Source organism: Malus sylvestris, chromosome 10, assembly GCF_916048215.2.
Source record: "Malus sylvestris chromosome 10, drMalSylv7.2, whole genome shotgun sequence".
Taxonomy (NCBI): Eukaryota; Viridiplantae; Streptophyta; class Magnoliopsida; order Rosales; family Rosaceae; genus Malus; species Malus sylvestris.
In genome coordinates this window covers 33,493,379-33,513,263 of record NC_062269.1, presented here as the reverse complement: position 1 = coordinate 33,513,263, position 19,885 = coordinate 33,493,379, and the positions used below count along the sequence as shown (strand labels likewise).

Here is a 19,885-nt window from a genome sequence, read left to right as displayed (position 1 = left end):
TCAATACTGTATTTAGTGCAGATGTTTGCGCGACAAAGACTTCGTCACACAAAGTCCCTAACCTTCCTATAAATATGCGCTTCTGCTTTCCTTATTTTTCACAATTTTGTTCGTGCTCGAATGGAGGATAAAAACCAGAAGCAGAGCATGCCTTCTGGGCCCTATGATATGAGGCAATATGTGGAGTTTGCGCATGCGATTGGTGTAGCAATACGGAATAATTGTCCTACTGCTAATTGGCGTTCTTGGAAATATGTGCTCGAGAATGTGAAGAATGCAGTGATGGATCAATTATTAGTAAGTGTGACAAATGTTGAAAATAATTAATTTTGTGAAATTTTTTGTTATATGTTAGAATTAATTATTTGCATATATGTGTAACAGTGTAACTATACTCTTGATGATACGAACGAAGAGTTGATGAAGTTGATGAAGGAGGCGTTGATAAAGCTGTTTTCATGTTGTTACCAAATGACACACATGCCCTCATTAGGACAAGAGGCATCATAGTCCTCCAGGAGGGCCAGAAAACCCACATGAAAGCCACATCTCAGGAAAGGGATAGGATCCCTTTCCACTTAATCTACCAAGTCCGGGATTCCTTTCCAGTTAATCTACCAAGTCCGGAATTCGGGTCGTTGAAATTTGATTCAAAGGCTACAAACAAGGGCTCCTTTAAAAGTTATAATAATTGTAGCCGTTGAATCAAATTTTAACGGTCCGAATCCCGAACTCGGTGGATTAGGTGGAAAGGAATCTAATTAAACATTTGTCTTTTCTGCACAAACTAAAATGATCGATATCAACGGAGATTGACAGAGCCGATGTATGAGAATCTTTTGTGATAGTTCAAAGCCAGCCCTCTCTCTCTCTCTATTCTCTCTACAGTCTTCCAAAAGCGCCCACAACTTCCCCACCACCATCCCCCCTTTGCTTTCCTTTGCTTTGCTTTATCTCTTACCCTTGCATAAGATCATCATCGTGTGAAAGGTTGCATGGCTTTAGAACCGCATTTAAAACTCACCTCTCTCTCTCTCTCTCTGAGAGTTTAATATTGAATGACTAAAATACATGTTAGGAACGTGGTTTAGAAATTTAACATTGACTGAGAGTTAGAGTTTGAATCAAGGTTTTCTATTTTATTGGAAGCAAGTGCGATTTATCATTGGATTGGGGGACTAGAAGAGTTTGGAATCTCTTTATGCAAATGATCAAAAGCTCCTCGTTCAAGGTTGCTGTATGTTCTCTTAATCTTAGGCATGAATATTGGGAAGGATTGGGTTGGTAAAGATTGCAAAATGTAATTCTTTCGGCAAAGACCTTAAAATCCTCTAGCTCCCTCTCTCCCGCTCTTAATCTCTGTCTAAATGCAATTGGTTATGCACAACTCATTTGATGTTGTGGTTGAGCTGTAAAAGCCATAAAGCTCTTTAAAGAAAGAAAAACAAATATAAAGGCCTGTTTTTCTGTAATCATCATGACTACAAGTTCACTTCTCAACCATAGAACTACTGTTGTACTAAGAAGCCAAAGCTGCCACTTTAAGCTTTGAACACAGACCTAATTCTAGCTAGCTTAGTTTGATGAGTACATAATCACATCTCTCATATGACTATATTTTGTACATTTATGTGAAGAATAGGGTCAATAAATGTATCGCGTTTAACATTTTGCCTTACGTCGAAAGCCAAAATTTTTGTTAACTACATTGCAAAAGATGAAATTGTTACAGAAGAAGAGAAGGAATTGGTAGAGAGAAACAAGAGAGATTGTATTGATTGATTAGAGAAAATGTATACAAATGAACTTAAGGAAATGATAGCTACACAATCCCTTATATAGCCATATAATCTAATTACAATAATACCCCTCTAACTATACTAACAAACTCCACTACTGAAATAATGCCATGTGGCATTTCTATTATTACTAAACATTTCTGTTATTAATTTTGACATCGTTGGATACTAAGGCCGACTTCTGTCTCTGATCAACTGGTGTATCTTACAATCAAACTCCCTTATCCTTTTGCACTTGAGGGTCTTTGAACAGCATTCATCACTTTGATGGCTAAAAACATGTCGAATATATACAAAATAGAGGGAGAGTTTAAGACCAATTCTAAGGCGAGTACAATGCATTTCAACTCTTGGAATCCCTTTATATATATATATATATAATTTTTTTTTTTTTCAAAACTGTTTGGTCATCTAAGCAGAAAAACACGGTTCGTTAGATGCTCAATAAATCTGCAGATAATTGAAACTGAATGGATAATCCTTGACAATAAATCTTAAAACTGAATGGTTTTGATTATTGAATCACATCCCGGAAAATAGGATAATCATATTATAAAGGGGATCCCGCGCACTCCACTAATACTCGATGTATGTCTACCATAATATTAAAATCACGTTCCTATTGTAATTGATATGGAATTATTGGATATCCGTATGGATGTGGACATGCCTCATGACAGGTTGCGTTATGGATTGGTAACCTTAACATATTTTCCACATGCACCCACCATCCAGCTAACACACAATGGCTTACATAGTAGGGGAAATGGGAGGGTTTGAACCAGGGACGCAATGAATCTTAGAGAAAGATTCGATCTAATCATCAGGGCAATCTATAACCAAATAGTACTATTGTTAGTTCTAATATGTACATGTAAAAGATCTGATTCACAAATGTAGTACAAATACTTATGTAGAAAATTTGGTTGCATATGTTGAGACTTTGCATGTGCTTATAAGTAATTGAGTTATTCCCATATTGTCAATTGATTTTATAATAGAACCCCAACTTTGTTCATGGTATCAGAGCATGTTGTCTCATTACATAAAATTCAATAGCCACACATGCTCCACGTCACCTATTTGCGTTGTTCATGTGTTAGGCTTGAAAATTCTTCACACGTAAGAGGTATGTTGAGAACGAATCTCATATTGTTAAGATGAGAGACCTTACATGTGCTATAAGTACTTAATATACTGTTTATATTGCATAATAATTTTATTGCATAACCTCAACTTTTACCGCGTAGATAGAAGGATTCAAATTCGACTACTAATTTAGTATCCATCTTCGTAAATCTTGCTTTGTGAAGATTCTAATCATGCGCGACTCAGTTAATCTGTATGAGAGTCTTATACAGAGAGAGACCAGTCAAAGATTTGTATCGTAATCATTAAAGATGTTAGTATGTCTTTACCCAAATGAAAATGATATTTTGAGGAAAGGGACTAAAGGTTCAATATAGAACACAAATTGGAAAAAGAAAAAGCAGTTTGGATGGCAGGAAAAATAAAAGGAAAATCATTATAAAGAAAAAGAAGACTGTGACGGTGTGCCAGGTAGATTTGTTCAGATGATCATGGGTCCCTCATCAAGTCATCAACTGTTGAATGATAAAAGTGTTCTTTTCCCTTTGTGATGAAAAATAAAAAAGATCAGAATTATCCGATGGCCCCATCAAATTTCATCCATAGTAAAGCTGAAAATGAAAGAAAATTATAAAAACTAAATATGTCATCCAATTTGTAGTGTGATCATGTGGTCTTGTTTGTACTATAACTTGTTCTTCAATTATGTGGTCATGTTTGCACCATAACAACTTATTTTTCCTTGAGATTAATGTGATATATCCTTTTATTTTTAATCAAAGGCGACAGAGAGATATATTGATAAGGGAAAGATTACAAAGAGGGAGCAGTCGCTGCTCATAATTACAATCTGCAAATAAAACATCTAAAATGAAGTCAGGTTCAGTTGACAGCTTCCAACCTTTTTTGGGAAGCAAGCCGAGGTTGAAAGCATGTAGAACCGTGCAACAAGACCATTAAGTTCATCACATAAATATTTAGGTAAAAGAAAACAACTCATGGTGTAGAGAGGGATTGCTTGAGCAACCACCTTGACAAGGATTTCCTTTACAACTTTGGAGACGCTTCCAGGGCATTCTTTGATAAAATTAAAACATTGTCCCCTATTTCTCCCTTATATCCTTAATTTTGAGAATGAGAGAGAACAATTTCTATGAAACTAAATTTACTATCATGTGACGTTTTGATTTAATAATGCAATATAGTATTTTTGGAACAAAAGGCTATAGTGATGATGATCTCGATCGTCCCTCTAAACCATTTCCAACAACAAGGTTTATGAGAGATTTAATTTGTGTTCTTTTAGCAAATTCTTTGTTAATTATTACTTGTATATTCATGTTGAAATGCAAATATTTCAAAACTGAAAAGTATCATTTGATGCTGCGACTCATATCATTACTACTTTTATTTGTCCAGTGCCATGTACGAAGTACGTATGGACAGAATTGAATTGGGGTCCATTTTTAGACAAGTATTATACTTTGGATAAAATTATTTGTGCCGTAATCATATACCATTTGAATGCATATTTATTTTTCCATTTGATTTTCATGCTAAAATATTGTATTAATCAATCCATTGCGATCCACTTTCGTGGAAAAGTAGATCATCGTCATCATCATCAATCGTATGTTATACAAAAAGTACCAATACATGTATTGTTCATAGCTTTAGTTTTAGGGAAGACTCTGTTATTTGTCCTTCAAGGCAACCGAGAATTGTCTGCAAAGCGTACGATGTCCCTATAAGAGAATATAGCTACTATATTTAAAGTATATCTATCAACTTTATATCTTGTCCTCTTTGATATTTCTTATTCACGGTGATCTAGATCAAGTTAACATATGATTTCTCTTCAGTTAAGTGTGATTTAAACCTAATGAACTTCCATTTTCTTAGTCCTTTTTGTTTCACGTATTTTACACTATTCGATCTCTAGTTTTTCCGATCGACTTCATGTGCATTCTTTAACATCAATTGATATACATTGGCTAAGAAAGACAAACTTGGAGATTAAAGACAAACTTGTAGACTAAATTAGCTGAATTGGATGGATTAAATTGGTGAATAAATCGTTAAACAAAAGGTCATAAAAATGTGTTTAAACCTATTTATTAGGTTGATAATTTTGGTTGATTCGGATCAATGGTATACCATAATATTGATTTAACCATGATTTTATAATGCAATGGACACACCCTGACCTAGATCGAGGCATGCTGGCCGTCACGTGAGGGTGACGTAGCCATGTGCACAGTGTGGAAGCAATATTACTATATGAAATGCGAATAAATAAAAACCAAACCAACTAGAGCACTAAATAAGATAAGGTGAATGACGAGAATAAGTGTGACTACACATAACTAGAGCGTAGGTATCCTAGGTGTAGTCCAGCAGGACAATTACTAATTATACAATACCAAAGATGGTCCTACATTTATGATAATCTGTCAGAGTTGCCGTGAATTTCTCGTGAGCCATCAACGAGCACTCTTACCTAAAACCTGGAGGGGTGCAAAATAGAAAATGTGAGTGGGCAAAAACAAAGCTTTTAAAAACCATTTCACTATAAAAAATAGTAACCTCTCACTGTAAAAGCTGTATAATTCCCAGAAAATAGCATATACGATTATATCCCAAAATCATATTCAAAATAGAAAATCCACCGAAAATACCATGTCAAATCTCAGTAAGAAATAAGTAAGCCAGGTGAAGTAAATGAATATGAAATAGTATGCAAGCCGGAGTCACATAACGTGATATGTACGGCTGGATCTATAACTCATCAACTAGTTCTCTGCACACAAGTCGGAACCACCTAAAGTTGTCTGTACGACAGGCTGGGTGTAAATAAGTACGCTCAAGTGCTACGGTCACGTGAAGGCTGCGCGAAGTATCGCAAGTCACCTACGAGTTGGAACCACCTAAAATGGTCTGTATGACAAGTTGACACTTGCCTTGGATCCAAGGTGAGCGTGTGGTACGAGAGGTGAACGATCACGTGAAGGCTAGACCCTGTCCTCGGGCGGAGCACTAACACTGGGGTGCAGGATAATAAGCTTGAAATATATTTAAGCAGTAATCTACTCATTACCATCACTACCATCAATATACTCACCTGTAGCTTACCTGAGCGTCCACAACGTTGAGCAACAATATATATGTAACCATAATAATGCACAATTCAACATAGAGAGCATTTGACATGGCATTTCAAAGTATCAAACCATTTAATTAAGTTTTCTGGGAAAAATACCAAGTGTATATATATATATACTGAAACCCAAAAGCCCACTCACTGATATGTGGAAGGGTCGTAACCCCGAGCCTTACTTGACTGTGCTCGTCCTTAGGATAGGTCTCACCTATATGCGAAACAACTATTTAAACATTATTTTTAAGCACATAATCAAAACTAGGTAATAACTTCTCAAACATTGCTCAATTGGGGGTATTTGAATATACCACCATAACCTACTCAACCTCAGGAACATCCTCATATTTTTAGAAAAAAAATTCAACCACTCACGTGCCTGCCAAGGCACAGCTAGACGCGCGGTCCATACGCAGGCACGTGCCTAGCACACTGACTGATTCCCTAACGGCGTTAGGGAATATTCCGTTAAATATTAGAATATGCCGTTAAATATACCTGACGCTGTTAGAATATTCCGTCAACTTTGAAGGAATATTCATCTTCTTCTTCGGCGAGTCACCAAATTCCGTCGCCGTCGCCGTCTGTGTCATCGGAAACTCGAAAACTGAAAAACTTCAATATCTCTTCCAATTCAACACCAAATTCCATTAAATTTTCACCAAAGTGAAGCTCTCAACGATGAGAACATGATCTTACCTTTCACAGGTCCTAAAATCAAAGGAAACTCGTCGGAAAAATTTGTGAAAAATCGGCCAAACCTGCAACTCGAAGAACCCAAGTGTTCTAACATCAAAACTACTCCAAAATGGTTCCCAAGTACTAGAGAAGTTAGAAAAATACCTTTTAGGTCCCTAAACTGGGTAAAACCTTCGCGATCACGTCAAAGTTACAGAGCACTTCGCCGGAGCTCGCGAGTTCCTAGGGTTTTCGAGGTCTTCACATCCAACCAACGGTATGGATAGACTCCTGAGCTCGCAAGGAGTAAAAAAATTATCTAATCTAACTCGATCCACGAGTGACGAGGTAGTTTGAGAGGGTGACCGTACGGGTTGTACGGACTAGGGAAGAAAATCGAGAGGGAGAGAGAGAGAGGTCAACGTGGGAGTGTGTGGTCCAGATGATCCCCATCTAAATTCCTTACATTCTAATTGAGTCCAAATAATTAGGACCTAAAATGATTGGTCCACTTCTTTTAACTCCCTACCTTTCCTTCCTTAGCCAATTATTCAATTATGACGCAACGCTTAGGGTAAAATCATCATTCCACACTAACGAGGACAAAATAAATTATGTTTCGGGACATGCTGTCACACAATCACGTTGTCACATTAAATCTAAGTTAATAGTATAAATAGAATGCACATAACAATCAACATTGTTGCAGTAGTAAGAACGTAATTTTGTGACCTCATCATTATTATGTAATATTGGACAATAAACTTTTTGGTAAAAACTCTTGAGAAAAAAATAACAATGTTATTCTCAATGTACATTTGTAATCTTGACTATTATTGTAAATTACTTATGTAAAAATTGAATAACTATTCACTGAATAAGAATGTTCTTTTTCTATTAGGAAAATGCTTGGCTTTAAAGAATGAGGAGGAGAAATTCCTCCTAAAAACACTTTTGTGTTTATGATAAAAGAAGTTGATATTATAAATTACTATTTAAATATCATGTCTGTAAAAATTCAATTAAAACTAAAGTAGTATAGTAAATCAACTATAACAAATAGATTTTTTATTTTTTAAGGGAAACTTCTCAAGTGTGATGGAAAGATATTGACTAATAGTGGCAACCCCTTCAACTTTCGGAATAAGCATCACAAAGTTACAATTACCATGGGGATATAACCAACCTCGCTTAAAACAAGTCTTGAACAAAAGCAATAACATCCAAACCAACAATATCCTAACAAGACTGATAAAACCATCTGGTCTTAGTACACTGTCCATAGAAAATACTACACTATTAATTTCGCCAACTGAAGATAAAGAACAAAGGATTGGAGTTTCTACCTTACTAACCATAGGCGGAATTACACTATAAACATCATCAGTTCTAGAAGGCTTGAAGGGTAATAATATAAAGATTGATAAAAATTTGCTACATAATCAACAATATTAGTCGAAGAAGAGAGCACATTATCACAATCCCAAAGAGTAGCAATTCTCGAAGATGAAGACCTACCATGAGCATAAGCATGAAAAATGCAGTATTACAATCACCCTTAGTAAGCCATTTGACTCGGGCTCGGTCTCGCTAGAAAGATTCTTTCGCACGTAGAGAATTAAGAATAGTTGTCTTAGCTACAAATTCTTCATCAAACTTATCTTGAGTAAGCCTATAGGAAGCAATAATATTTTGAATAATTCTCAGATTCTCCCTAGCAAGCATTTCGAAGAAAATCACAAAAAAATATTATAATTCCAATCTCGAAGACAACATTTAAGCCTTAAGTTTTTGTAACATAACAAAAATGGGACAACCATATGTAATAGTAGACTACTAACACCTAGCCACCACATCCATAAAACCAGAATGCAAAGTCCACATGGATTGAAATAGGAAAGGACGAAGGCCTCCAAGTAAAAAAATCAAGGCCGAAAAACAAGACAATTATGATCAGAGGCTACTTTTGGAAAAGAAGAACAGCTAGTGTGAGGCCAGCACATAGATATTGATCAAGGCGTCTCACCATGTGATCATCACTACTACAAAATTACCTATAACTAAAGGTCCAAAAATCAACAAGAAAACATAATTTATGTCGGCTAATAGGTTAAAATCCGACAGAAACTCATGCAATGTCGGATAAAAGACTTTTGATGTCGGCCCTAACCGACACCACCTAACAATTTGATCAATAAAATAACAACTATACTATCGCCCATAAGCTACACCACAAACTATTAATAATAAAAAAATAAAAAAATTCCTACCACAAGTAAACAGCTCCATGAGTTATTGAGGAAACACGAATGTTTTCAGTGAATCTATCACTAATGCACTCGGAAAAAAAAGAAACAAAAACATGTCATTTGTTTAGTTTGAAGGTGGATTTTTCTTTTGTTCTTAGAGCAGGTCAAGTTCCAAATGGTCCACATGTATCTTCAAATGATACATGCATTCCATATCCATTCACATACGTTGCCTATCTAGCAAAATCTCAGCATAGGTGAGTGTATACCTTTCATATCCGAAGATGTGTCAGCTGATAATTTGTTTGCCTTTGGATCTACAACTTCAACATTTCCTTTTCTCGGATATACCCTAGGTCCAAGTGTCCTACACAAACAAGGCAGAAATATGAGACATGCCGTGATACATAACCATATTTTTTAAGATCAAACCTATAGCATGTACAAACAAGTTTTCTTACCTTTTGTTTGATTGGAACTGTGATTTAACCAAGCCACTCTTTGCCATTTCCCTTGCGGAAACCAGATTAGCCATTGTTCTGCTCACAACCAGAAATAAGGAGTTCACATTCATAGATTTAATGCATGTCGAGCTCACATCAGTGAAGGGAAACCAAAAAAGATTATTACCTTTCTTGTAGATTAGCTGAGATCAGACGTTTGGGGACGAGTACCGTGATTGTTGGACTTATGCATCTTTCTTGGGTTGTATTTGCAGTCGCTGTATATGTATCAGCAACAGATTTTTTGACACGCCCCAACCCCGATATCCCCAAATATCAGGGTAGGCACATACTGGCCGACACCCAAGGGTGACGAAGCCATTTTAAACATGCAAACGAAGAAAATAAATAATTAAAAAGAAATATGTCAATGTGGAACATGTTTCAAGCATACAACTAATCAAGGAATATATGGAAGAATTACAATAAAATATATGAATAAAGGAGTGGGTCCTACGCTGTAAAGACTTGAAGATACCCACGCAAAGATGCCCTGACGCCGGGATCATGTGCTTCGAATCTAAATCCTTAAAGGGAAGCAAAACAAAAAGGTGAGTGGACCAAAGTTTATAACAATAATACTAATAATAAAATATAATAATATAATAAATAATAAGTAATAAAATCATATATTAAAAAAAAATTATAAAAACGTAATTTTAGGGACGGGGTGTTACATTTTTTACCCTTTTTGTTTCGGATCTGAGTTGTTGGAGTGTTATTCTGCCTTTTCCTATTATTTCTTCGGCGGATCCAGAAACTCGTACACAAATCAAACAAGCATGTGTTAGTTTGTGTCTTATTTATGTATAAAAATCATCAAATGGACATATATTCAACAATGGTATGGTCGATGTTTACCTTTGTGGGAAGATTGGAGCTTAGATGTGCCTACATTTCCATGGCAGACTCGTTAATTTTGGATTTTTGCAGAGAAGAGTGAGTAATGAGGTGCGGCTAGGGTTCTCCATTATAGGGAAATGAGATGCAGCTAGGGTTCTGATATTAAAGGCAGAGAAGGCTGAGAGAAATGAGAGAGGGTTATGATATTATTGAGAAATGATATATAAAGAACACCAACTTGCCGGCTACAATCAACAAGAAATTTTAAAATATTTAAAAATAATTATTAATGTCGGGTATAAACGACACGACTTTCTTTTTAACCGACATTAACTTTATGTCGGTTGAAAGCGACACAATTCTTTTTTTATACGACACTACCATTTAAAAAGATTAAAAACTATGTTGGTTATAAGCAACATTAACAGTCTATGTCGGTTATAAGCGACATATACAATTTTTGTTGGTTATAATTGACAGTAATTCCGACACCATATAAAGTGGCTGCTAGAAATGTCTAATCCACCACTATATTATATAAAACCGACATCAACCACCGACACAATAAACCACTTTTGTAGTAGTGCATGAACATCCCGACCTTTAGCCCCAGGTATAAAATCACCAACAGTGTCGACATGAGTAAATTCATAAAACCCAGTAATATTGTATAAATCCACATAAGAAGTTCGAGCTGGCAAACAACCACCACTTGTTCATGAGCGCTAAGAACAACATTAAAGTCGCCAATTGCCATCTAAGGTACAGTAGTATAAGAACAAATACCCAAAAAATCACACCATAATTTTCGACGTCGGCCGCATAGACAAAAGTGAAATGAGAAAGAACACCACCAAAAGAAGTCTGAATAGTAATATGTTGTGTAGTAGAAGAAATCACATAATGAGAGCAACAAGTAGGAGAATGTACAATCCACATATTACGCAAAAAGTCACCCTTGTGGTTAACAACAGTTAAAGATAAATCCAATGAATCCCAAAAAGCAAGAGAGATAGAACCAAGAGTAACTACAGGTTCAAAGATGCAAACCAAATCCGCATGATGAGAATGAAAAACATTAGAAAGCTCTGTATGTGTATTAGAATTGCCGGCTGAGTTTGTAATACTTTTATAGATTTCTATCATTTTCTTTTATACAATTTTATATTTTATTGATTTTTTGCAGAGATAATTTTTACATAATGATTTTTAATATTAATAGTTCCGATTATAAGCAAAAAATTTGTGAATCGACCAAGAAGTATTTTGAACAGAAATCACTCCTCATCCTTGACGAGTGAAATTGAACTCTTTTTTTATTCAAGTAATAAGCATGTTATTCACAATGCATTTTTATAATCAAATTTGTACATGCAATTTAACTAGTAAGCTATTTATAAACTTCAGTGTGGTTTCTTTGATTCAGAAACCGTGGTTGATGAGAATTGATTTCATGATGACCTCATTCAATCAACTTCACTGCATGTAATTCAAATATATTAATTGCATTGCGTTATCCACAAATCTCTAAAACAAGATTGCATAGCATGAATGGCACAAACCTATAAAAGGCTTGTCATAATTAATAGCAGTTTTAAAATAGGAGGAGCTTCCCCTTTTTCTCTTACATACGGCCTACGTTTATGGTCTCCAGAAGACGTCATCCAACTATATAACAGCTACTACAATCTCAAGGGTGGTGTTAGAGAAACCAAAATTTAAAATTATTTTTTATAGGTCACATGATGTAACAGTTGATAGTTAGATTTTTTTTATATAAATTATTAATAAATGAGCTTAATCATCAATTGCCACATCATATAATTTACAAAATATGATCTAAAATTTGGTCTTCCTAACAAAATAGAAAATGTTCATAATGCAAACCTAATCTATACCTGGGTATACAAAGAAAAGAATATGAGAATGGATTGCAGAATACCCAAAAAAAAGCTGTGAAAAATGAGAACGTTGTTGATTAAAGTATTCGGTAGTACAATACATCAAATATTGTATGTATAAAAGTAGATAGAGTACTGTATATAATAGGGTTTGCGATTGCAGAATGATTATTAAAATAGAGGATTAGGGCATGGTATTGCGTGTTTAGGGTATGGACGGTTTAGTGGACCCAGACAGCCTTTTGAGAGTGCCACTGTATTTTGTTAGTTTGTGAGCAGACAAAAGAAGGGAAGCTTCTTATCCCTCTCTCTGGGTTTTCACACAAAACCTTACATAGAATCTCTTCAAAAGCCAAGATCCAAATATCACCATCCTAATATTCCCTCTCTTTTCAACCCCACTTCCCAGTCTTTAACTACCAAAAAAACCACTCTCTCTTGGATCTGATCAATCATGGCAACATTAATATAAGTAATACTTTGGAAATCGAAGGGCAAATGTCTGTAGCTTTGATGCCAACAGTGGCCTATATAGTCCATTATCGCGCAAGCCAGTTTAGTTCAAGTCCAGAGTTTTGCTCGCTCGCTCTCTCTCTCTCTCTCTCTCTCTCTCTCTCTCTCTCTCTCTCTCTCTCTCTCTCTCTCTCTCTCTCTGTTTAACTTCATCTCTCTCACACTCTCAGAGAGTACTGCAATGGCACCCATGAGTCTTCCTCCTGGATTCAGATTCCACCCAACAGATGAAGAGCTTGTTGCTTACTATCTAGATCGAAAAATCAATGGTCGCACCATTGAGCTAGAAATTATCCCAGAGGTCGACCTCTACAAATGTGAGCCATGGGATTTACCTGGTATGTACTTGATTTTGTTTTGTGCCTCATGTAAATATATAATTCTAGTATAATAATAATATTTCAAGCGAACATGATAAAAGAAGTTGAGGTTTTATCAACCATTTAGAAAAATACAGAATAATCCAATACTTTAAAAGCTCATGCAAGATCTCTCGATTTCTCGACGTGAGATTCACACTCTTAACTCTTTAATCCATTACCATAGGAATACAGAATTTCTCTTACTGTACATAAGTTTGACATATTCTGTTTACTGTAGATAAGTCGTTTCTTCCGAGCAAAGACATGGAGTGGTACTTCTACAGCCCGAGGGATAGGAAGTACCCCAACGGGTCGAGAACGAATAGGGCTACTCGAGCTGGGTACTGGAAAGCGACTGGGAAAGACCGGGCGGTGAACAGTCAGAGGCGTGCTGTCGGCATGAAGAAGACATTGGTTTACTATAGAGGTAGAGCCCCCCATGGTATTAGAACCAACTGGGTTATGCATGAGTACCGGCTGGTCGATTCTGTGTGTGGCAATGGGTCATCATCTATAAAGGTATATATAAGTACGCAATATACTTGTAGTAGATCATTAGTTGTATGGTTTAGTATGCATCTAATTCCCTCCATTTTCCTTTTTGCTTAAAATTGGTAAATATAAGCATTTTTGGAGTTAGAAAATCTAATGACAATGATTTAATATAAGGGCTAGCTGCTTGAATTCACTGAAGAGAATTTACTTAAACTGTTTCATAAAGAGTGTGCAACTGTTGGTGTTTAAGACGCGCAAGAGAGAGAGTTGTACCCTTATAATTAGGGTTTGGTGACTTTTAAAAAAAAAAATTAGAGTTTCTGATATCTAAAGAAAGTTAATTATACACCATTATCGTAACTACCATACAAGAATTATTGTAATTAGGGTTTCCAATTAAGTATATGAATCCAGTGCTTGACTGATATATTAAAGAGCGCATCCCAGTATGCACTTTAACTAGTGTACAAAACAGTTAGCTAGAAACATTAATTGAATCTGAACATCTTCCTGTATAATATCATCATATCTATATACTGGTCACAATTTACGCCATCATTCGTACATATGTAATGTCTATGGACTCGAATAAAAGCAAAATTCAATATCACTCTTTGTACTTTTTCTTTAATTTCTTTCTTGTCCTTTAAAAGGAATTAGCTTATCAACATGATGATTAAAGACTCTTCAGTCTACACTTTAGGTGTACTTGCTAGTATCTTTTTCTAGACTTTAGCATCACACATATTTCTGCTCTATTTTCCCCTTTTCTTTCTGTGCTTGCTTTTCATTTATAGAAAGAGATCATCTTCGGATATCTTCCTCCAAAGCCCATGGATCAAGTGATCCGGGTCCTTGAAATTTGAAATAACGGCAAAAAATTATTATATCTTTTAAATTTTTTTGCTAACTTCTCTGTTTTTAGCCGTTGGATCAAATTTTAAGGGTCCAAATCACTTGATCTGTAGGCTTCGGAGAAAGAGATCCGAAGAGTCTTTGTTATGCTTACTAGTGAATCACATATCAAGGAAAGGAGGAACCTTATGCTTATAAGTAATTAAGTTACTATTCATATTGTCAATTACTTTCATGGTGGATTCTCAACTTTCTTTATGGTATTAGAGTAGGTTAGTCTACGTGTGAAATCCAATGGCCGCACATGCTCTACGTCAGCCAATTCGTGTTGTCCAAGTGTTTAGCTTGAAAATTTGCCACACGTGAGGAGGCGTGCATGTGAGGTTCGTGCATGTTGTCCACGTGTTTGGCTTGAAAATTCACCACACGTGATGGGGAGTGTGTGGATGTGAAGATAAAAGAGTTTCACATCGGTGAAAGAATATACCTTACAAGGGCTTATAAGAGCTTGGACTACTCCCCATATTGTCAATTGATTTTATGGTGGAACCCCAACTTTCTTCACTTACATGTATATATGTAATTTTAGCATACCATGTTTAACTTATTGGTTGATTTGTGGAACTCCAACTTTCTTCACTTACATATATGCATATATGTAAGTTTAGCCAGCCATGTTTAACTTGTTGGTTATTTTGAATTACACAGGATTCTTACGCATTGTGCCGAGTGTTCAAGAAAACAATACAAATGCCCAAGAGTAACAAAGAATACACGCCAATTGGGATTAACAATGCAGAAAATGATTCAATATGGGTCTCCAATGAACAATTGTTAGGGGAAGACACTAGTGGCATTAATGAGGGAGCTTCAAGAGGGATTGAAACTGATCAAGATGAGAATGATTCCAACCATGATTATCCCAAATTTCTATCTGACACCTCTTCTTCAGATCTCACTCAAGGCACACCTACTGAAACTGGCATAGCTGATGATTTACAAGCTCCATTTGCTTCTGATGAAGCAAACAGTTCAGCTGATCTATACTCTTTTGGTGTCCACTGCTCCTCAGATCTACTTCAGGTTTGTACAAAGTACTATTTACAAATTCATTTTCTTTAGGACAATACATTTACACACTCATAATAGATAATGGTACATAACAATCTATATGATATGTTATCAAACTATTAATTTAAACATTATATTTAAACAGACATGACTGCATGATTAATAATTCAAATTAATAGTTTTGCGACCGTCTAGTAAGAGAGACCCCTACATATATAACAAAATAATATGCTCTTTTGAAGTCTTTTTAAATCTTCATGATATCATTGCTTCCTTTTGCGAAGGCACATTTTGGGAAATATTCTACTTTTGTATATAGCTAATCTGCTTTACATATACTCTCCAAGGCTTCATGTTCACACCCCATACATATAATTTTAAGATCAAGCTACGTAAATGAATCATGATCATGGGCACATTCAAACACGCACAAACCTCCTATGATTGGTTGGAAGTGGCCCACAAAACAAGGCCTTAGAGTTTTCTTTTGATCTTAAAGTAACAAAAGTTGCAAGTAATGAGTTATATCCTTTTGCTAAAGCTTCATTCAAAAATCTTTATAGTAGACTGACTCAAATGGGCTTTCTTCATCAACATCTATAACTTCTTTTGACTGACTCAAACATATTTCTTCCTAATTTTCCTCTTAGTGCTCCTCTCCATTTTCTTTATCCCCAATGCCTTTTCGTTTTAGTCATCTCCCTAACAATTTGAACGCTTCCCTATTTCTCTTTTCTGAAAGACAAAAAAACTGTTTAAAAATAATTTTATATATTAAAATTCCAGTAATTGCTTCAATGAAATTCAGTATATAATTTGTTCACAATAATCTTCGTCATGTTATTTTCCATATACATGTCTAGTTAATGTGTGTGTGCCTGTGTATGAACCAAAACAGAGTTTAAGTTTGCATCTTGATTTCTTTGTTTAAGACTCATGTGATTAATACCAATTTATTGTAATTGTCTGCCAAATAATGCAGGAAACATATATACCGCCCAATGCGAGCTCACTGAATACCTATCAATTTCCTTACCCACCCTTAGAACTTGAAGACTTCCCGCAGATCAATTTAGCTGCAGAGACAAACACAGCAAAGCCAGAAATCATCGACGAGTACATGTCGTACGACAAGTTCAAGGATTACATGAATGGAACATTTGAAGAGATCTTCTCTTTATGTTCATCTCAAGACAACTCTGTGGCCCTCTCCATGCAAGACTAAGTACTGCATACTAACACTCATATTTTCATACTTCAATTCATTGATACACAAAGGTAGCTAGAAATAAAATATAGTGTTCCATTGGCTAAATAACCAGAAGTGGTGGATTTATATTGCCAGAAAATGAGATCATTATGATAAGGCTATATATAATGTACTTCACAATAGAGAATGAAGTACTTTATATTACTCCCAAGGCATACAATCATTTTTATTTTCGTTTATAATTTTCCTTGTATTGGCTCCCCCCTTTTGCATGTTGGTGTTGAATCGTGCTAGGTCAATTTTGGGAAGGGAAATGGATAAGCAGATTATATTGTGACGGTGTTATTTGAAAGAAAATGATTATTGGAATAAATATATTGTCTGTGTCCCTCATTGGAAAATGGTTTACTATATAAACATGGATTATAGACTTAAAGTATAGCACTTAATTAAGTAACCAGTCAGATAACCACGAGACTTGGAGAAATAACTCAATGATGATGGTCGAGGATTTGAACTAATCAGGTTCTCTTAGAACCGTAGTTCTGATATAATATTAGACAACTACTGAAGGTCCAATTCCTCATGAAATATATGCTTTGGGCAGTTACTCTCGCTGTCTTGCTGTTAAGTTTTCGCTGGGAAATGGTCAAAGAGTCGCCAAAAAGTTGGTTCCCTTGCCACAAGATACCTCAAAACGTGTAAAATCTGGAAATTTTGGCGAGAAAAGTTCAATAAAGTATGCACGCAAAACAAGTCTAATATCTCCATGCAAAATTACACATAGAGTTCAGATCCTGCGATATTTCTTCACACGACTTAAGTGTAGACTCGACAAAGCTAAAATCAATATTAGAACTTTCAAATATTGAAGCATGATCCGTATCCTCAATACGCTTAATTTCCATCTGATCCAAGAGCGTCTCCTTTTCTTGCTGTAGAACTACTTCTCCCTTTGACTGCTCTCCCAATAGTATTCTTGGTGCTTCAAAGGGATCAGCACCAGAAAGATGTTACAATTTTCCAAGAGACCAAACACTGATAGGTTCACCGAGGAAGACGACCATGAAGAGGGAATATTATTGATCAGTGTGCTGTGATCAGTGGATGGTTGATGAGGTAACCTGGTGATGTCATTGAAGGTAGGATCCTCAACCCTAGTCCAAGAAGCATTACTAGGGTTTTGATCAAGATCATGATATTGATCAGTACGTAATGTCACATTAATAGGTGATGCATTTATTTCTGTGAAAGGCACTTGAATGGGTTGCTGTTGTTGAATTATAAGTCTATAGCTGATTAGAAATAAGCTGTGATGTTAATATGTGTATGCACTTATGTTAAATACTAAGTGAGAAGATATATAGATGTAAAGGCCATGAGTGCCATGTGTGATGATCTTAGCTATTAGCTAAATGTGTGGCTGAGATCTGTTTTAAATGTTTTTGATCCAGCTCAGTTTTGTAAAGCAATATATCTCTTCTTGCACGTTGTGTGCAAGAGACAGAGGCATTCAATGAAAACAATGTCCTTCTTCTGAGTTGCTGCAGAACAAAAGAAACAACCACCTTCTTCTCTCTCTGTTCATTCTTTTCCCCATTAGAATTCACTCTATCAAACACTAACATGGCCTCAGAGCCGGTTCCGATCAACTGAGTCTGGGCGTGAAGCTGTGAAGTCACTGAGCTAAGTCGAAGCTCGGTGAAGGTTGCCGGAGTTCTATTTGAGGAGAAAATCAACAGTCGGACCAAGATGTCTGGATCTGGAAGCTCGGAGGTGAGAACTCCAATTTTCTCCGGTGAGAACTACGAGTTCTGGAGGATTAAGATGGCAACAATCTTCAAATCGCTTGGGTTATGGAACCTGGTGGAGAAAGGGATTACAACCCCTGACTCGAAGAAGAAGAAGGAAGCCGAAGGGTCATCGGACGATGCAGTAGATGAAGAAATGACTGCTATGTCTATGAAGGATGCAAAGGCCCTAGGAATCATTCAAAATGCAGTATCTGATCAGATCTTTCCTCGAATTGCTAACGCTGATTCAGCTAAGATGGCATGGGATCTCTTGTATGGAGAATACCATGGTGGTGATCAGGTTAGATCTGTAAAACTTCAGAATCTTAGACGTGAATTTGAATATGCTAGAATGCGTGATGATGAATCTTTGACTGGGTATCTTACTCGTTTAAATGATCTGATTAATCAAATGAAGACGTTTGGTGAAGCTCTATCAAATGAGAGATTAGTTCAGAAGGTGTTAATTAGTCTCACTAAGATGTATGGTCCTATATGTTTAGTGATAGAAAATACCAAATGTTTAGAGACTGTTGAACTGCAAGAAGTACTAGCTATATTGAAGAGTCAAGAGCAGAGGTTTGATTTGCATTCCTCTGATGCAACTGAGAGAGCATTTTCTTCTCTTACTGTTAATTCAAAAGGGCAGAATCGAAGTTATGCTCAGTCTAGTACTTTTAAGCCACAGAGAAATTGGAATCAAAAGGGTAAAAAGTGGGACTCAAAACCCAAGTTTCAGCAAAAGTCATTTTCTAATTCTGCACAGAATAGTTCTCATTCTCTAACCATGGGTCAAGAGGGTACAAAACCTCAGTGCAAAGTGTGCTCCAAATTTCATTATGGTGAATGTAGGCATAAAGGGAAATCCAAGTGCTATAACTGTGATAAATTTGGTCATTGGGCAAAAGAATGTACTGCTGGAAAAGTTATTCAGAAAGCAAACTGTACAAATCAAATGGAGATGACTGGAAATTTATTTTATGCAAATAGTGCTATTGCTGAAACAAAAGTTAATGGGGAATGGTATATAGATAGTGGCTGCAGTAATCATATGACAGGGAATGTTGATCTTCTTGTTGATATGAAGACAAATGTTGCAGGGAAAGTTCAAATGCCAACAGGAGTGTTAGTTAATGTGGCAGGAATGGGATCACTGGAAATTGAAACTAACAGAGGGAAGAAATACATCAGAGAAGTCATGTACTTACCTGGTTTGAAAGAGAATCTATTAAGTGTAGGACAAATGGATGAGCACGGATATTATCTTGTGTTTGGTGGACATATGTGTACTGTTTTTGATGGTCCTTCTCTGGAAAGTCAAATTATCCGTGTGAAAATGAAAGAAAACAGGTGCTATCCTCTATCTC

The 19,885-nt window shown here is 36.0% G+C and overlaps 1 protein-coding gene across 1 annotated transcript; it reads left to right on the top strand.

Annotated features, from left to right (window-relative positions):
- The first annotated feature begins 12,709 nt into the window (after positions 1–12,709).
- Positions 12,710–17,118, top strand: LOC126584767 (NAC domain-containing protein 54-like). The gene is made up of 4 exons (XM_050249108.1): positions 12,710–13,070; positions 13,333–13,613; positions 15,153–15,527; positions 16,498–17,118. The coding sequence occupies exons 1-4, from the start codon at positions 12,914–12,916 to the stop codon at positions 16,738–16,740; spliced, it is 1,056 nt and encodes a 351-aa protein (XP_050105065.1). The 5' UTR covers positions 12,710–12,913; the 3' UTR covers positions 16,741–17,118.
- Positions 17,119–19,885: the final 2,767 nt, after the last annotated feature.

Bases quoted from the DNA above. Each gene is read 5' to 3' on its own strand.
- LOC126584767 (XM_050249108.1), top strand. From the start codon at position 12,914: ATGGCACCCATGAGTCTTCCTCCTGGATTCAGATTCCACCCAACAGAT. The intron at 13,071-13,332 runs GTATGTACTTGA...TGTTTACTGTAG, and splicing joins TGAGCCATGGGATTTACCTG to ATAAGTCGTTTCTTCCGAGC. The intron at 13,614-15,152 runs GTATATATAAGT...TGAATTACACAG, and splicing joins ATGGGTCATCATCTATAAAG to GATTCTTACGCATTGTGCCG.